This window comes from Pelodiscus sinensis, chromosome 8 (genome assembly GCF_049634645.1).
Source record: "Pelodiscus sinensis isolate JC-2024 chromosome 8, ASM4963464v1, whole genome shotgun sequence".
NCBI lineage: Eukaryota > Metazoa > Chordata > Testudines > Trionychidae > Pelodiscus > Pelodiscus sinensis.
In genome coordinates, this window is record NC_134718.1 from 43,397,079 (window position 1) to 43,417,352 (window position 20,274).

Consider the following 20,274-nt stretch of genomic DNA (forward strand, 5'->3'; position numbering starts at 1 on the left):
TCCCGGGCTTCATTTGCAACTCCGGTTGCCTACATTACCACCCTAGTTCGAAGTAGGGTGGTAGTGTAGACATACCCTCAGAGCTATTTCGATGCTTGAAATGGGGACGCGCTATTACGATTTTGTTATTTCGGGAGTTATTTCATAGGATCGTAGAACTGAAAGGGACCTCAAGAGGTCATCGAGTCCAGTCCTTTTCCCTCATGGCAGGACCAAGCACTGTCTAGATCATCCCTGATAGATGTCTATTCAACCTGCTCTTAAATATCACCAGTGATAGAGTTTCCACAACTTCCCTAGGCAACTTATTCCAGTGTTTAACCACCCTGACCATTAGGAAGTTTTCCCTAATGTCTATCCTAAACCTCCTTTGCTGCAATTTAAGCCTATTGCTTCTTGTCCTATCATCAGAGGCCAGGGAGAACAATTTTTCTCCCTCCTCCTTGTAACACCCTTTCAGATACTTGAAAACTGCTATCATGTCCCCTCTAAGTCTTCTCTGTTCTAAACTTAAGAAGTCCAATTATTTCAGTCCTTGTTTTCTAGACCTTTAATCATTCCTGTTACTCTTCTCTGTACCTTCTCCAATTTCTCCACAAATTTCTTGAAATGTGGTGCGCAGAACTGGACACAATACTTCAGTCCAGAGGTCTAATCAGTGCAGAGTAGAGCGGAAGAATAACTTCTTGTGTCTTGCTCACAACACACCTGTTAGTGCATCCCAGAATCATGTTTGCTTTTTTTTGCAACAGTGTCACACTGTTGATTCATGTTTAACCTGTGGTCCACTATAACCCCTAAATCTCTGTCGGCAGTATTTCTAACTAGACAATCACTTCCCATTCTGTAGGTGTGGAACTGATTGTTCCTTCCTAAGCGGAGCACTTTGCATTTGTCCTTATGAAGCTTTCATCCTATTTATGTCAAACCATTTCTCTAGTTTGTCCAGATCATTTTGAATTTTGACCCCTCATTTTCCAAAACACTTGTAACCCCTCTCAGCTTAACTTAATTTATCTGCAAACTTAATAATCATACTCTCTATGTATGGGGTGGGCAATAATTTTTGATGGGGGGGACACTGCAAGATTTTGGAAACTCTTTCAGCATATTGAGGGTATGTCTACCCATCAAACACTTTCCTAGTGTCTACACAAGCCAACCGCTATTTCGAAATTAAATCAAAATAGTGGAGGGCTTATTTCAAAATTGGTAAACCTCATTCCAAGAGGAATAATGCCAATTTCAAAATTGCTATTTTGAAATAATTGCTGTGTAGACACTTATTTTGAAATAGGGGGCCTCCAGCCCTTCCCAGGGTGCCCCGGTGGCCACTCTGGTCTCAACCAAGAACACTCCACTCCCTTCCCCCCCCCCCCCCAGAGCCCTTAAAGGGGTAGAGTCTGGCCACAGTGCCTGTGCCAGCTCCAAGCCTGCCAGCCCAGAGCCAGCAGTCACTGCCACTGACCCAGTGGCCCCAAAACATGAGCCAGCAAGCCACTGGCAGCCAGTCCTCCTCTGCTCCCCAGGAGCAGCCTGCCAGTTCCCGGGAGCCTGCGAGCACCTGAAGAAGGTGGTTGCCTTTCTGGTCCAGGGTGGAGATCATGGACCTTATTCAGGTTTTGGGGGATGCTCCCAACGTCCATGATCTCTGTACTAGACGGGGAAACATGGCCGTCTATGATAGGATAGCTGCCAGGCTGGCCACCAAAGGCCACATGTGAACCCAGGAGCAGGTTCGCATGAAAATCAAGTTGGTCCGGCCAGACCCCCAGCCCTGAGCTTCCCCTCCCCCTTTTCCCCTTGCTTCCCCCTTCCAGCTCCTTCCTCCCAGGTTTCCTCCTTCTCTCTCCCACCTTCTCTCCTCCCCTCTCCCACCTCCTTTCCCCAGTCTCACCAGAGTTTCATTGCCCCCCCCCCAGCTTTGTTAAATAAAGAGAGTTTGTGTTCATGAAAATACATGTATTTTATTTTACATCAGGAAGGGGGGTTAGGGAAGGGTAAGTGGAAGGACATGAGGGAGGAATGAGGCACAGCCCCCCAGTGGAGCAAACCAGGGTGGCTCTTAGTGCTCCTCAGGGTGGAAGCTCTCCCGCAGGGCCTCCTTGATACTGACAGCCCGCCGATGGACCTCCCGGATGGCAGCCAGAAGAATGTGAAGCCAGGCTCATAGCAATGCATCCATGAGAAGCACCTGAGTGCCCAGGGACAGATCTGGCTCCATGTTGCAGAGTGCTGTGGTGTCCTGAGTGAGGGCAACCAGAGCATACAGAGATAAAATGCTTTGCTGTCCCTCATCGAGGTAGGCAAGTAAGCAGGGAAACCTGAGAACCGGCTGTCCAGGGGGCGTCCCTTTAAGCATAGGCCTTAGTTAGCTTCAGGCAGCAGCCACACATAGTAACTCCTGAATTGATGCCCTGCTGGACCTGCTTTTGTCCAGCCTTAAATGCAATTCAGCATCCACTCAGTGTGGACGTGCTATTTCGAAATAGCCAAATGCTATTTCAAAATGCATTTTGCGTGTAGACGTGTTATTTTGAAATATCTTATTTTGAAATAACTATTTCGAAATTAGATATTTCGAAATAATGCCGTAGTGTAGACGTACCCTAATGGAGGAGATGCCTAATGGAGGGGTCTGGGGTGGAAGTTGGGCGCAGGAGGGAGCTTGGGGTAAGGGATTGGTGTGCAGGAGGGAGACTGGAGTTTGGGAGGGAGTTTGGGTGAAGGAGAGGGTTGTGACCTAGGGCAGGGGTTTGGGATGTGATTTATGGTAGGTGGGGATTGTGATCTGGGGCAGGAGATTGGGGTGTCAGATCTGGGAGGGGGTATGGGTATAAGAGGGGGACAGAGGGTTTGGGTGTGTTGGGAGGGGGGGCAGAGAGTTGGGGCAGGAAAGGGCTGGGGTTCCAGAAACAGGCTGTGGCCAAGAGACTTACTTGCCAGCTGCCAAACTTGTCTGCCTGCCTGCAGAGGTTAAAATGTTTCCCAGCCAGTCTGCCTGCCTGCCTGGCCATGTGCTTCATGAATAACTGAGCCAAGGAGAGGGAACACAATTCTTCTAGGCTGCCTGTTACTCCAACAAGCAGCTTGCATTGGCTGGTTTCTGCCAGAAAGCGGCCAGTGGTAATGTGCTAGGGGTGGAGTGTCTCCTAAAACTTCCCCTCTCCCCTCCAGTTTTAAAACAGAAACAGAACCTGTAGCTGCATTTCTGCATGGTGTGTGGGGCTGCAGGGCAAGCTGGTGAGCCTGCCTCCGGCTCCCCACTGCCTCCGTGGGCCATATTTTACCCAGGCCTGATCTATACCATCGTCTAAATGGTTGATGAAGATATTGAATAAAACTGGTCCCCAAACAGACCCCTGCGGAACCTCACTTGTTATGCCTTTCCAGCATGATTGTGAACCGTTAATAACTACTCTCTGAGAACAATTAGCCAGCCAGTTATGCACCCACCTAATAGTAGCCCCATCAAATTCAGGGAATATGTATTACAAGGAACAAATCTGTAAATGTGTCAATATCTGCAGTTGAGGATAATGCTGAAGTGTTCATAAAGGAACATTTTTGGGGTTTTAAACCATGGAAGAAGACAACTAGTACTTTAATGACTGAATGTGTTCTATGAGACCTTGAAGGAATGTCATTATCTATTGATAACTTTTGTCGCTAACGTTATGACAATGGGAATAATATGAAAGGTAAAGACAATGGTATAGAAAAGAGACTAATAGAAATGAATTCTCGAGTTGTTTTGTTTGTTTCTTGTAATACAGATTCCCTTAATTTGGTTGTCAATGATTCTGCCAAATTTTGTTTGGAGGCAAAAAGTTTCTTTGACTTAAGCAATGCAACTTTCCCCCTCCCCCCGCAAATTTGATTGTCAATGATGCTGCCAAATTTTGTTTGGAGGCAAAAAGTTTCTTTGACCTAAGCAATGCAATTTTTTTTCATGTTTGGTGTGCCATTGGGAAGTTCTTCATGCCCATATGTGTTCTCTAACTCTGAAACTATTGAGTCAAGCAAAGTGGGAGACTCAAATGGATGCCTTGAAGCCTCTTCAGTATGATTCACTAATTGAAATTTCTGATGATTGTACCCTACCAGGATCACCTGGCAATATAGCGCATGCAGATGCAGAAGCTCTTGTAAATAGTCTTTGCAAGTTCAAATGTGTAGCTTCACTTATTGTGTGGTGTAGTATCATGTTTTGAGGTTAACCTCCCCAGTAAGAAACTTCAGGCAAAGGACTTCAACATACAACAGCTGCAAGAGACCAAGAAGTTTGTAGAGGAATGCGGGTGTGATGAAGCATTTGAAAAGACATTAGTAGATGCTCATTGTTTAGGAATTTGAACTACCAACAGACTTCGAAACAGACAGCACATATTTGAAGAAAGAAGCAACAGTTCACATATGAGGCAAAAGACTAATCAGTTCAGGATCCAAAACAAAAATTCAAAGTAAACTTTTGTTTTTCAGTCCTAGATACTGCAATCCAATCAGTTAAAGATGATTTGAGCAAATACAGCAGCATGATTCAATATTTGGCTTCCTCAGTGATATGCAGTTTGCCAAATAAGACCTCAAAACAGATATTAGAACATTGATTGAAGCTACAGTTGGAATTACAACATGGAAACGAATCTTTAAAGAAAAAGAACAAATACAAAATATGATTAAAACTCAAATGTCTGTTGTACCTTAAAATTAATACCAATAGAAACAAATGTGGGCATTTGTTCCTATCAAAAAAACATCATACAATCTGATATTCTCAATGCTTAAGCCCTAAATAATAGCAATGGCATTGCAGGTCATACTGCAATACACTGTTAGAAGTATGAAACGTTTCTTAGAACCTGTTAGTGTCTTGCTTGGCTCACACCAGTACAGTTTCACTTTATAAAAAGAAATAGTAAAATTTAGTAGTCATCACCCAAAAATCTTTACAATATTCAAACCTTGCTTTTACTTTCTCTAACAGTATACAAGATCCAAGGAACAAACTATGTCAAAATATTTTCGTCTTGAACAGCTGCAAGAAGAATTTAACTTTGTTACTGAAGAAGAGATTAAAAAGTGTAAACGTTTCCAGCTGTTGCAGCTTAGGAACTCAGAGCAGTTAGATTTCTGTCATATTCAGCAAATACCTCTGTATGACAGAGAGATACCAGATGCGCTCATTCAGGTATTTAATGTTTCCACTATGAACCCTGTTGCATGTTGTACATGACAATCTGAGTTTAATATTAATCTTTGATTTTTTTACAGTAGTTGAATTCAACTTTTCTCTTCCTATTTGATTTCAATATGCAGCATGCAGCATTGACATGTGTAATCTTTTACATTATCATGATATGAGGCCTAAGAATCAGATTCCAATGTTCTTATTCATGTTGAATAGCACATCATTCATTACTCAAGTAGTCCTTGTTGTGCTCAGTGATGCAAAATGCTAGTCAGAGTGAGTAAGTTTATCCAAACATGATCCTTAAATTTTAATGCAGTAAATTGGACAACATTGCTTTCAGTCTCTGGGAAATAATTGCTTTCCATAAAACAGCTTTGCAGTATCTCTATATCATTTTGATTCTTTTTTTTTCTATCTCATGTATGAGAGAACACATATTTCTCCTCTTGCCTATATATTTTTATTTCCTTTTTCCTCTTGTTGTTTTTAGTTATAACTTGTGAAGTAGTTAGGGATGCACTTTAAGGGGCATTTCTACACAGTAGCATTATTTTGGAATAACTGACGTTATTTCGAAATAACAAAATGTGTGTTTACACAGCAAGCCATTATTTTGAAATAATGTTGAGCTGGAGGACTTCTTATTCTGACTCCTATAACCCTCATTTTATGAGGAGTAAGGGAAGTCAAATGAAGAGTGTTCTTCTTTCAACTTTTGCTGTGTAGACAGCACAAAAAGCAGAATTAAGCTATTTTGATTTCAGTTACACAATTAATGTAGCTAAAGTTGCACATCTTAATTCAGTTTTTGCCCTGCTGTGTAGATGTACCCTGAGAGAATCCAATAACCATGTCATATTCTGGAATGCCTGTTACTTTCATCATAGTTTTTAAAAAGTGGAACATAATATAGTATATTTAAATGCCTCTTTTCATTTTCTTTAAAAAGCCTTGTAAAGATCAATGTATGATCTAGAAAAATTTCCCAATTCTGTGTTCAGGAATATGAAAGCCAATTAGAGAAGGATATATCAATGACAGATGTGGATCCTATTACTGCACAAAGAATTAGATCTGCCAACTTTGTAAGGAAGGTATGACAAATACTGACAGGACTGTATTGGCTATGAGAAGAATTACCACTTTTTTCTTTTCAGAATCTGTAATGTGAATGTAATGCTTATTACAGTGTTGGCTAGACAATGAATAGCAGTAGAATGTGCGGTAGCAGTACAAATTTCATCCCCATTGAGCCTAAAAACTTTTCTGAAGAGATGACTTCTGGAGCTGAATCTCTATCCCTATACAATCGTTGGTTTCTAGACTTCAAATAAGGGAGTGACTTGTGATGATGTTTTGATGAGAGAACACTTGTCCTCAATTGGATTGCGACTATCAGTTAGCCATTCAGTATTCTATACAAAACTATCAAATGATGATGATTTCTGGTTCCTTTCGGCAATGGTCAGGAATTAAGCTGATGACGTAGAGATGAGGGGTACCAAGATCCATTACTAAAGTCAGTCACTGCTGTGCATATATTAGCAGCAGAGTGACCAGGAACAGGATGCAAACCAAGGACTCACGCCTCTAAGGTGCTGAGTGTATCCTATAGCTTGTTGAGCCCCCATAGCTCTTATTGAAGCACCAGAGCATCTTCAGAAGTAAAATTTAAGAAATTGATATTTTAGTAAATTACTCTGTTGCTGCCATGCACGAAATCTCAGGAGTGGTAAGCAAATGTAAGTGATGGAGGCAGGGATGCACAAGAGAAGATGGAGGGGACTGTGGATCTCTTCTTCTCAATTGGTTGTAATGGGTGTTAACTTACAGGATAAAGGAGAAGAATTTCTCCTCTTTTGTTTTCATGGAACTTAATCAGTGTCCAGTCAAATTACTCATCCTGAGTGTGGGGAGTTTTCTGTTCATTAAAATCATCATGTGCATTAATTCTCTGGGTGCAGTTTTGTGCTGCAGGTCTAAGAGGTACACCCAAATCTCTCAACATTTAAATCTCTCAAGTTTTAAGGTGGAAAGCAACTTAATGCCATCCTTGCAGATTTAGACTTCTAAATGGGCCAAAGTGATCCCCAGCATAATTAAGGCAGCATGGGGAAGCTGTCTAAGTTACGGTGACCTCCGTAGGCTGCCATATGATTTGCATCATAAGGCAGAATAGTAACAGAAGTATCTGTGTTGTCTATGTCAGTGTTTCTCAATCTTCTTTTATAAAGTACCCCTTTTAAAAAAATATAAGTACCCCCAGTACCTATAGTTTTCAGACACACACAATTTTTTTCTGCCATTGCAACACATCTGTTTAAACAACTTATTTGTAGCCGGGAGGACAATTAAATTTTTGGGTGTGAAAAGTACGAAAATAATAAAATGCTGTAAAACTTAGAACAAGAATTCAGTTTTCTCCAAATTTCAGTTGTGCTGATGTACCCCCCAGACTTCTGTTGACTATCCCTAACAGTACTCATACCACTGGCTGAGAAACACTGGTCTATGTGACCTCATTTTCCATTCCATCCAATTTGTGACACATTGCTGCAGCTTGCAGTAGTTGACTTGCAAGACAGCATAAGGTGCTTTGAAGAATTCTGAACAAGGGGAATCCTTATCTGGCCAGATCCAGGGCACTGCAGCATGAAAGTACCATAACAGAGAATTCCTGCCCATATATTTACAATATGGATTTTCATTTTAGAGATATTATTTTTCATTAAAAACTCCATTTCTTTTGCAGATGAGAAAACTAATTTTAAAGAGACTTGTCAAAATTAAACACAAATTTAATTTAATGGATATTGTGAGTGATTATGAAGAAATTATATCTATGAGGTATAATTAAAAGCTAAAGTTTGAATTAAAGAATTTATCAAAAGTTCATGTATTTATGTAAATGCATTACTTTATTAACATATTATTTTACCTGGCACTGTTGTAATACTATATATTTGCAAATTGGTATGTGAAAATTTAGTCTCATAACTTTCATTGAGTTTAATGGATGTGGCTTAGCTGAAAGCAAGTAGAATATTTTAGTTTATAACCTTTTTAAAAGTGATTGCATAATAGGTCTCAATATGAATTTTTGGATTCTTTTAATTGGTCAGAAAGAGAATAGATAGAAAAATACAAAGAATGTTTTGATTGGTCATATTTTTATGTATGGTTCTATTCTGAAAATGTTCTAGCTTTTGTATTGTATAAACTTGTTAATCTTGCTTCAGTGCAGGAGTAGCCAGTTCAGAAATCAGGTTATCAGATATAATTTTTTTTCTCTATGTCCTTAATGGTATATGTAACCCATAATGGTATATATCCTCAGGAGTTCTGTGTTGGAATGCAGAATAGGGGTATGTCTAGACTACATCCCTCTGTCACCAGAGGGATGTAAATTAGACATACCGAAATCGCTAATGAAGTGGGGATTTAAATATCCATGCTCCATTAGAATAAAAATGGCCACCGCTTTTTGCCAACACGGCACTTTGCCGACATTTTCATTTCTGTTCTCTTCCTGAATACCAGAGGCCGTTCAAACTTGTCCTCAAGACCTTAGGACTTGGCTTACCCTTTCCACTCATACATTAGACTCTGCCTGTGACAGTACAAACAGCAGGGCTACATCTAGACTGGCATGATTTTCCGGAAATGCTTTTAACGAAAAAGTTTTCTGTTAAAAGCATTCTTCGTCGAGTAGTGTCCCCGAGGGTGCTCCACTCGAGGTGCTGGGTCTGTCCCGGCGCCGCAAACCGGAGAAACTTCCATAGCAGTAGCCCTGCCGGCCTGCGCATGCGCTCCTGTTGCCTCGTGCCGTTCACGCCATTACAGCTGAGCGCAGGCCGGCTCGTCAGTTTCCTTCAACCGTCCGCGGCCGCAGACGGATCTAGGACGAGCTCCTTCTCCGCCTGAGGAGAAAAGGGAGACTTTGCCTTAGAAACCTATTACCACTGACAGTTTATAGTTAGGGTAGTTGTTACTAGTTGTTAATAGTTATTACTAGTTAGTTCTCAGGTTCTTGTTCCGTTCTAGTTTATAGTCTGTTAGTAGCCTTAAAAAAAAAGAAAAAAAAAAAGAAGAAGAAGGAAAAAGACTGTTTTATTGCTATCTAATAAAATGCCTGGCTTCAAGAAATGTTCCCAATGCCAGGAGGCAATGCCCGATTCAGACGGGCACTCACGATGTGTTAAATGCGTAGGGGATGGAAACATCCCATTGAAGTGCCCTCACTGCATGAAATTGACAGCTCGCGCTTGGCGCGATAGGGAAATGCGGCTGAGGGTGATTTTATTTAACAAAGCCCTTCAGTCTGATACGACTACGCCGTCTCCCGCTGTCTCGGGAGCGCACCTGCCTCGCTCGCCTGCGAAGGAGCTCCACAAACCCACCGGACTACTGCAGCACAGGAGCGTGCCGGACAGACCGGGTACCTCTGGCTCTTTGCTGAGGCACCCGGCAGAGAAGACGGGCAAGGGCCGTAGTGCCTCAGCCCTGGCTTTTGCAAGTGCTAAAGACCTGATGTGGGCTCCTGCTAAAGGACCGCGGGCGGAATCGGCACCGGCAGTGGCCCCAACGGCTGACTTACAGCCGATAATGGCGGGCCCGGTACCAGCTGATGTCACGCATGCGCAGCCACTCACGACTCTACCGGCACCCATGCCTACGGTGCCAACTGCTGAAACCTTGATTCCAGCAGCGCCGCAAGCGACAGCGCCGACTCAGGCACTGCAGGCTATCATCAGCACTGTGCAGCCCTCTGCACCGCTGCCTCCTCCGGCACCGACACAGCCTTTAACTCACGCGGCACTGCTGATTCCTTTGCAGAGCAGCCAGGTGGCAGGGACCACATCAATTCAAATGGCACCGTCTTCTCCTGCTGATCACTTGGTGCTGACTTGAGGTCCCATACAGGTCGAGGCGCGTTCGGACGCCTTCACTCACGCCTGACCGAGCTCAGTTCTCTCCAGGACCCTGGTCACCAACTTCATTTTGCTCGGACTACCATCGTTCTCCTCGTTATGTCTCCACCAGGGACCACTTCCATGCATCACCTCAGCGATCATCCTCATACCATCACTACCGTTGCCATGATGAACGACGCTATTACTACTATTCTCGCTCTCCATCTCGTTTTTCTGACAGATCGGTCTCACTGGGATTATCGAGACGTTCGAGATGTTCACACCGGTATGATGCATCCGAAGCCTACTCTCCCAGATGCTCCCCAACTCACCGTCGGAGATATGATCGTTACTATGACGACGGTCGATATTCTCATAGATCACGATCCCCACAACCCACTCGTCCAGCGTCTACACTTCACGCGCCTTCGCCGACGATTCCACCAGTGTCTGCAGAAGACACTGTCTCAGTTACTAATCAGGACGGGCATGAAAACAACTATACTCCGAATAGGGAACCGGAGTCTCCAGCCAATCATTCATCGTCATCCCCGGACGATGCTGTCTTCCTGGAGAATTATCCCCCACGGAAGATCACAAGCAGTTTCAAGAGCTCTTTGACAGGGTTGCACAATCTCAGAACATTCAAACTATGAACATACAGCAAAAACAACACCCTTTGCTGAAAAACTTGCAGTCCTCACAAAAATCAAAACTAGCTCTGCCCTTCGATGAGGCTATTTTGGAAATTGCAAACGATATATGGCAGACTCCTGCCGCTTCCTTACCAACGAACAAGAGGGCGGACAAGAAATACTTTATAAACCAAAAGGGTATGGACTTTTTGTTTACGCATCCCCAACCCAATTCCCTTGTTATGGATGCCGCCCAACAAAGATCGAAGACAGCTCAGAATAAAAACACTTCAAGTGACAAGGAGGCTAAATGCCTAGACATTTTAGGTAGGAAAGTATACTCTTCGGCCACTTCAGTCCGCCACATGTGTAATTACACGGCTCCCCTCGCGAATCATGATTTTGACAATTATTCTAAATTAGTCCCCCTCCTAGAACACCTACCAGACTCCAAGCGCCAGATCTTGAGGGCGGTAATACAGGAGGGCTACACAACGGCCAGAATAGCACTACAAATCGCCCTGGACATGGCAGATGGAGCAGCTAGAGCCATGGCTACTGCTGTAGTCATGCGTCGTGTGTCCTGGCTGCACCAGGCAGGTGCCCCGAAAGAGTTGTTGAACAAAGTAGAAGACTTACCATTCGATCGTCAGTCTCTTTTCGCCCAGTCCATGGATCAGGTGTTCCACTCGGGCAAGGACTCCCGAACGACTCTTAGAACGCTTGGGATGTGTACACCTCCATATAAACGCAAAAGATATACGCCCTATAATAAACAGAGACTCTTCTCTTACGCAACATGCCGCCCCAAGCCATATGAACAACAGAGACCAAGGCAACGCCAGCAGAAACGAAGACAGCAATCTGGCAAGACATCCAGTCAACAGCAGGGCCGGCAACAAGTTTGATGGGTCAGTCGAGGGACTGCAGGCAACCCCTTTGTCGGGAGCATCACAAGTAGCTTTATTCCATCATCGGCTGAGACCTTATCAACATCGCTGGTCTCTGATTTCCACCGACCGATGGGTCAACGACATAGTTGTTTCAGGATATGCCATCCCTTTCAACTCCATCCCCCCCCCACTCCCCACCCTCCCCGTCCCTTTTCAGGGACCCCTCTCACGAGATTCTTCTACAGCAAGAGGTGTCCCGACTACTTACTATAGGAGCTGTGGAGAGGGTACCCATTCAGTTCCGGGGGAGAGGTTTCTACTCCCGGTACTTCCTCACCCAGAAGAAATCAGGGGGTTGGAGGCCTATTCTGGACCTGCATCGACTCAACCGCTACCTGCGGAAACAAAAATTCAAAATGGTCACGTTAGCTTCTATCATCCCGGCTCTCCACAAGGGGATTGGTTTGCGTCCCTCGACTTACAGGACGCCTATTTCCACATAGCAATTCACCCAGCCCACAGGCGATTCCTTTGTTTCGTAGTGGGCACAGACCATTACCAATACTGCGTCTTACCCTTCGGTCTGTCAGCAGCATCACGGGTGTTTTCCAAAACCCTGGCGGTGGTAGCTGCCTACCTCTGACGCCTCAATATTACGATCTTCCCGTATCTCGACGATTGTCTACTAAAGGCCCCTACTCACCAAGAGGCGGCATGGGCAGTGACCATCACCACAACAGTGTTCGAGACGTTGGGCCTTATAATCAATTTCGGCAAATCGTCCCTAACACCAAGTCAGGACTTGGAATTTATCGGCGCGAGACTCGATGCACAGAATGCAAGAGTGTACTTACCTACAGCAAGACTCCAGTTGATCCAGGATTTGGTGCAGACTGTCTCAATTGCTCCCAGCATACTCACTTGTCTAAAATTGCTGGGGCACATGGCTGCCACCACATATGTGGTGCCACATGCGAGACTTCACCTACGCAGTCTCCAGCATTGGCTGTTCAAGGTGTACACGCCAGGGGTACACGCTGTGAGCAAGACAGTGTCCATTCCCGGACACGTCAAGACTTCACTAGCATGGTGGGTCAACCCCAAAAATTTGTTATCAGCTGTACCATTCCACGCACGGAGGCCCACGGTACAGATCACAACGGATGCTTCTTTGATCAGATGGGGGGCACATCTGCAGGAACATCGAGTTCAAGGGCTCTGGACGACACAGGAGTCCCTGCAACACATAAACCTCCTCGAACTGCGGGCTGTATTCAACGCATGCAGACACTTCCTTCAGAGGATCCGAGGTCTTGCAGTCCACATTCTCACCGACAATATATGCACGGTGTACTATATCAACAGACAAGGCGGGGCGCGTTCACCATCCCTTTGCGCGGAGGCCATACGGCTGTGGAACTGGGCAATCCATCACGGTATAACCCTCACCGCATCGTACCTCCCGGGCAAGGACAATACCATTGCCGACGCCCTGAGCAGACACTTCCTTACTCAGCATGAGTGGGAGTTACACAACGAGGTGGTTCACGGTCTCTTCCATCTCTGGGGGTTCCCGAGTATAGACCTCTTTTCCACTCATCACAACAAAAAGTGTCATCAGTATTGTTCACGGGCGGGTACCGGAAAGAATTGCCTGGGGGATGCTCTTCTGCTCAGTTGGGGCTCTCACCAACTTCTCTACGCGTTTCCGCCTCTTCCTCTCATTCCGAGGGCACTGGAGAAGATAGCGACGGAGGGCGCAACAGTGATCTTCATAGCACCCTATTGGCCTCGACAGACTTGGCTGACACAATTGTCCAGAATGTCGGTTGCTCAGCCACAATGACTTCCACTGAGGCCCAACTTACTGTCTCAACGGCACGGTTCGATGCTGTATCCGAGCATCGATCGCATGCATCTTACGGCATGGCTCCTAACTGGTTTCAGCCACCGGAAATGACACGCTCTCAGGAAGTGAAACATGTACTGATGAATAGCAGACGCCATAGCACTCGCAAGGCCTACACCTACAAATGGTACCGGTTCCAAGCGTGGTGTCTGGAAAGGGACTTTGACCCTCTTTCTTTACCGGTGCAGCATACTTTGGACTACATCGTCCATCTGAAGACGGAGGGCTTAGCAAATGCTTCGTTGAAAGTGCACTTGGCAGCAATCTCGGCCTTCCGCCCGCACATCGACGGACATTCGCTGTTTGGTCACCTGTTAGTTAAAAGATTCCTAAAGGGACTTGATAACCTATATCCGACCTTCACAATCCCTCCAGAGCTGTGGGACTTATCTTTGGTACTGGATGCACTAACTCGCCCCCCTTTGAACCGTTAGCAACTTGCGACCTGCGCATGCTCACAATGGAAGTGTCATTCCTTCTAGCAATCACGTCAGCACGTCGGGTTAGTGAGTTGGCAGCTCTTTTAGCCAATCCACCATACACTTTATTTTCTGAACAAGGGGTTCTGCTTCGTGTTCATCCCCCCCTTGCTTCCGAAGATAAATTCTCCCTTCCATATAAACGAGCCCATAAGTCTGCCAACATTCTATCCGAAGCCTCATTCCTTGCCAGAAGACTCACGTTTATATACCCTCGATGTTAGACGAGCACTGGCCTTCTACCTGCATAGAACACGCGCCTTCAGGAAGTCTTGGCGCCTTTTTATAGCTACGGCGGAGCGCTCCAAAGGTCAACAGCTCTCCACACAACGTATTTCCAATATGATCACTTCCTGTATCTCACGTAGTTATGCCCTATGGCACAAATCCTTGCCAAGATGACCTCGCGCTCATTCCACCAGAGGCATGGCCGCATCTACTACGTACCATAGAGGGGTACCCTTACACGACATATGCCGTGCAGCAACCTGGTCATCCTCTCTTACCTTTGCCAAGCATTATGCTCTTGCGAAAATATTGAGGAATGATTCAGCGGTGGCGCAAGCAGTCTTGGCCAAAGCACAGAGATCATAAGTCCGAAGCACGCCAATAGTGCTGGACCACTGCTATGTACTCACCTCGAGTGGAGCATCCTCGGGGACACTACTCGACGAAGAAGAGAGAGTTACTCATCCTGTGCAGTAACGTCTGTTCTTCAAGATGTGTGTCCCCGTGGGTGCTCCATGACCCATCCTCCTCCCTGCTTCAGAGCTTCTGTTTATCTCTTTCAGATGCTTCCGGTTGGGAGGAAACTAACGAGCCGGCCCGCGCTCAGCTGTAACGGCGTGAACGGCGCGAGGCAACAGGAGCGCATGCGCGGGCTGGCAGGGCTACTGCTATGGAAGTTTCTCCATTTTGCGGCACCGGGACAGACCCAGCACCTCGAGTGGAGCACCCACGGGGACACACATCTCGAAGAACAGACATTACTGCACAGGCTGAGTAACTCTCTTTTTTTGGAATAGAGCGTCTAGATTGGCACGGACGCTTTTCTGCAAAAGCACTTTTTGTGGAAAAGCGTCTGTGGCCAATCTAGACGCGCTTTTGTGCAAAAAAGCCCTGATCGCCATTTTCGCGATCGGGGCTTTTTTGCACAAAACAAATCTGAGCTGTCTACACTGGCCCTTTTGTGCAAAACTTTTCCATAGTATTTCCGCAAAAAGCACTGATTTCTTACAGTAGGAAGTCAGTGCTTTTGCGGAAATTCAAGCGGACAGTGTAGACAGCTGGCAAGTTTTTCCAGAAAAGCATCTGATTTTCCGGAAAAACTGGCCAGTCTAGACACAGCACAGCTGTTCAGTATCCCCATATTACCCATTGTAATCTTAGCATTTAAAGAAGATTTGGGGACAATAGTGAGAGAAGTTCCCCCATTTCCTCCATTCCTTTAGGATACTAAACTTTCTGTGGCTTCATTCTCCAAATGAGACCACCTGCTGAGCTCTTCTCAGTTTCTCACTTCCTATACTTTGAAGTGTTTGGGTGATTTCAAGAGAGGTGTACTTAACTCCATTAAGATTAAACCAAAGGCAAGGCTTTTATAGACCTGGGAAGCAGATCACACCAGTCTCACAGATATTAGAAGCTGCTTTTCTATACTTTCCTTTCTCTCCTGACATGAGTGACTCTTGTGTGGGAGATGGGGGTCTCTCCATGTGCATGAGAAGAGAGGCCTTGCTAGCAGCCAAACAACATCACCCCACTGGGGTACCATCAGGCGCCCTGGCACACCTGTGAGTGTGACCTGCTCCTGAGTAACCCAGAGAGGAAAAAGGGGGTTAAATTTTGCCTCCAGGGATGGGGAAACCACAGGCCTGGAGTCCTCCTGACTGTGGTACAGCTCAGGGCGGGCTCATTCTCCCCCACCGTCACCTTTTTCTTCACTGCCAGCCTGGGGAATGGCACATAAAGGGACAAAGTCTCCACCATGCTCCCAGTAATGCGGTGTAGGGCATCCCCTTAAGTACCCACTTTTTCTCTGGCTGTGGAAGCTTCCTTGTGGGGGATGAGCTGGAGCAGCTCCCTAGCTGTCCCCCAGACAGCACAGGGAACGCTCTTCACATTGGAGATGGCGGAGAAATAGGCAGTTTGCAGGTTCTGAGAAAGGCTGCCCACCAGGCTTGGAGTCTTGGCACACTCAGCCATCTCACTTGCTTTGGTTTCCTCTTTCTTTGGCTCCTCCTCTTGCTTCTGTTCCAGCTCCTTACTCTGCCCGTTGCTCAGCCAGCCAGTTGCTGCATTCTGCACCTCACATTGCTGTGCCTTGGCCGTGCTCTGCCTAGCCACGGAGACCTGGCTTCGTGCTCCCTTGCAGCAACAGCTGCAGCCACGCTGTCCCGGCCACCCCGGAGGGAGGCCTTGCTGCCATGGCCATGTGGTCCCAGAGGTCAGAGACACTTCTGTCATGGCCACACGGTCCAGAGCTGACCCCAACGCACCGTGGCCATGCCACCCTGGAGGCCAGAGGTGCCACTGCCGCAGCCATGAGGTCTGCCTCCTGGGCCAGCAGTCACAGGCTGGCCCAGAGGCACTGTGGCAGCGACACCTCCAGCCTCTGGGGCCAGACCCAGAATGTGTGGCCATGGTAGCGGCACCTCCAGGGCTGACCCTGTTGAGGAGCCTCTGCCCCTGTGCTGCCTCCACTGCAGTGGCTGGGGGCAGAGGCTCCTCAACAGGGCGGTTCTGGCCCCAAGCCAGCCCCTGGTGTACATCCCACCCTCCAGCTATGGGCAGCTGCTTAGTGTAGCTACTCTTCCGAGCCCCCTTGGAGTCCCCTCCACCCTGGCTCTCCCTGTCCTTCCCTCCTACCTGTAGGAGCACATTCTGGGTGTGTCTAGACTACATGCCTCCTTCGACGGAGGCATGTAGATTAGCCAGATCGGAAGAGGGAAATGAAGCCGCGATTAAAATAATCGCGGCTTCATTTAAATTTAAATGGCTGCCCCGATCTGCTGATCAGCTGTTTGTCGGCAGATCGGGGGAGTCTGGACGCGATGCCCCGACAAAGAAGCCTTTCTTCATCGACACAGGTAAGCCTGGTTTCACGAGGCTTACCTGTGTCGATGAAGAAAGGCTTCTTTGTCGGGGCATCGCGTCCAGACTCCCCCGATCTGCCGACAAACAGCTGATCAGCAGATCGGGGCAGCCATTTAAATTTAAATGAAGCCGCGATTATTTTAATCGCGGCTTCATTTCCCTCTTCCGATCTGGCTAATCTACATGCCTCCGTCGAAGGAGGCATGTAGTCTAGACACACCCTCTGCCAGGCATTCTTGCCCCTCCAGAGCTACGCTAGTACCCCTACACCGTCTCCGTGGCCCAGCCCTTGGCTGCAGATTCCAAAGGCGTGTCTGTGGAGGCGAACCAGCTGAGCTGCCCTTCTCCTGCAGGTGGGAGCAGCACTCCAGCCGCTGCCACTGTGGATGGCCCTTCCCCATCCATGGAGGGCTCTTTGCTTTCCTCCAGCCAGACTTCCCTGGAAGTGTCCTGTGGGAGTGAAATGCCCGCCCCAGGTACTGGCCTGCACACCAAGGCCTCGGGTGCCCCAGAGCAGCTCGCTCAAGGGGTCACCACTTCTCTTTCCCTCTTCAAGTCCCCTCCCCCCAGCTGGAGTGTGAGATGGTTTCCTTCCCAGAATGCAGTAAGATGCCTCTTGATCTGTCCTCCAAATCCAACCACCAGAAGCTGCTGCCACCCAGCCACTGAAAGACCCCGCCCATGCCTATCCTGACACCGGTGCACACCAGTGGCAAGGTGGCCCTCACCACGGTCCTCTCCAAGTCCCAGCGTGTGGGCCAGAGTGCAGGCAGCAGCGTCACCTCCTGCCTGGGCTCCACCCCTCCCTTGGTCATTTTCCCTGACTTCCTGCGCAACGATGAGCAGGGCGCCTGGATGAAGAACTCCAGCGTGCTCATCAGCGCCATTCCCGGCACCTACACTGAGGTGGCCAACCCTTTGCCCGCCTTGCTCCTGCTCAGCAAAGCCTCCAGCATTAGCGTCAGCAGGGACCCCCAGTACCTCCCCAAGCAGGAGCCCATTTCCATCATCGATCAGGGAAACCCCCTGAAATGCTGAGCCCCCCGCTGGGAAAAAAGGCAGCCAGGCTAGTGCGGAGGCTTAGCAGGACCCTGCCAGGCGGTTCCTCTATGGCAGAGTTGCTGCAGGGAGCTCCCTTGTGCCAATCCAAAGAACTGTCTCTCTGGAATCCCGGTCAGGCAAGCATCTACCCCTGGTGCCCCATTAACGGGAAACCATTCAGTCCTCAGCTTCTGCCCATTGGGTGGTCTCCCTACCCCCAGACCTCTCTGCTCTCCATTGGCATCTCCACAACCGGACAGCTGCCCCTAAATCCCAGTGGTGCCTCCAAAATGTAACCCCCTTTTTCCTCCCCGGGTTACTCGGGAGCAGGTCACACTCACAGGTGTGCCAGGGTGCCTGATGGTCTTGACATTAAAGGAGATCCTGAGTACCCCAGTGATGATGTTGTTTGGTTGGGGAAAACCTATCCACTTCCTTGCTGCAGTCCCTTGCTCATAAAGAATGTACAATGGCGGTGCCTCCACCTGGCTGGCCTTGTACACACTTACTGGTGTGCCTTGAGAGCCTCCAGGAATAAACTCATTCCAGCAATAATCTGGATCTAATTCCAGAACAACTACAAATCATATACATCTAATAGATTACGTTAAAATAAACAATCTTTACTTAACTTAAATAAACAGGGTTTAACAGATTAACAATGAATAACATTAACAAAGTGCACAACAATAATTGGAACTTATATAGCTAGCATTTGCACCGCCAATATTGATCCCACCCCAGAGTGTGCACACCCCTGGACTTAGAGCCCAGACTCTTGCTTGCGTGGGCGTGCTTGAAGAACTACAGCTGTAATGGAGATTCTCTGTAGGCAGTGTGTATGAGGGTCCTAGCTAGGCAGCAGCTCTGTCCCAGGCAGCACTTTCCCAAAAATGCCCAATTACTTACAGTCTCATGCTGTGCCTATCGGAAGCAGCCTGCTAGATCCCAGTTCCAAGGGCATCTAGTCCCAATCTGTAGCTGCACTCTAACAGCCCCTGGACTGGATCAAACTCCTCCACAGCAGCCTGGCTCCTCTTCTGTTCCAAAATCCAAGGGCAGAGTCCCAGACTGCTAGCTAGGCCTCTCTTCTCATACACATGGAGAGACCCCCATCTCCTACACAAGAGTCACTTCCTTCCTTTTTCCCAAGGGCTCATGGGAATTGTAGTCTGTGAGGCTGGATTGCAGCACACAGGGTCTTCCCAAAAAATAAGCAGAGGCACCTTTGGTAAGGGGACTACATAGTGTTGCAAACATAGGTGCATCCAAATCTCTGGTAGATCATTCATTGGTATCAAGGTTCTTTAATACAGTATATCTACTTAAACCAACACTTAGACCAGTGGTTCCCAACCTTTTGGGGCTGCCGGGGGGGGCGAGGGTGGGGCCGCTCACGCACTGCATGTCCGGGGGCGGGGCAGCTCACATGCTGCACACCTGGGGGCGGGGCCAGCACATGCGCCACGTGCCCGGGGCTGGCACTGGCATGTGCTGTGACCCCAGGGTAGGGGCCGCCCATGCGCCATGCTCCTGGGGCCGACACTAGAATGTGCCATAACCCCAGGGCAGGGGCCGCCCCCATGCACCAGGTGCCCGGTACTGGCACTGGCATGTGCTGCAGCCCCCGGGCAAGGGGCCGCCCATGCACCAGGTGCCTGGGACTGGCACCGGCATGTGCTGCGACCCCAGGCAAGGGGCCACCCATGCGCCAGGCATCCGGGGCCAGCACCGGCATGTGCCATGACCCCAGGGCAGGGGCCACCCATGCCCCACATGCCCAGGGCTGGCACTGCGCATGTGCCACATGCCCCGGGGGCGGGGCTGGCCCAGATTATTCAATGGGCGCACAAAAATCGCTCGGCAGGCGCTATGGCGCCCGCGGGCACCACGTTGGGGACCACTGACTTAGACCTATCTTCCTTATCTGGGATACGCTGATAGTGCTAAAAGATATGATAAGCCATTCATTTGCACTGATAGGCACTAGCTCTGAAAAATATCATCTTAGTTAATTTTCTTGTACTGTAATCATCATAACTTGAAAGCTTCCAAATCTCTATAGTTAGATAGATTAAGTTCTGTATCACTGAAACATACTTAGCTTTGATTAC

The 20,274-nt window shown here is 47.7% G+C and overlaps 1 protein-coding gene across 5 annotated transcripts in view; it reads left to right on the forward strand.

Annotated features, from left to right (window-relative positions):
• The window catches only part of CC2D2B (coiled-coil and C2 domain containing 2B), a 148,018-nt gene that overhangs the window by 82,084 nt on the left and 45,660 nt on the right, over nucleotides 1–20,274 (forward strand). For all 5 annotated transcript variants that reach the window (XR_012905635.1, XM_075935191.1, XM_075935190.1 and 2 more), the window contains 3 exons: nucleotides 4,988–5,191; nucleotides 6,196–6,288; nucleotides 7,947–8,041. Coding sequence is in view for 4 of the 5 variants with exons in the window: in XM_075935191.1 (XP_075791306.1) it covers nucleotides 4,988–5,191; nucleotides 6,196–6,288; nucleotides 7,947–8,041 (392 nt within the window). In the remaining variant the exon portion in view is untranslated. The remainder of the gene's footprint in view (nucleotides 1–4,987; nucleotides 5,192–6,195; nucleotides 6,289–7,946; nucleotides 8,042–20,274) is intronic.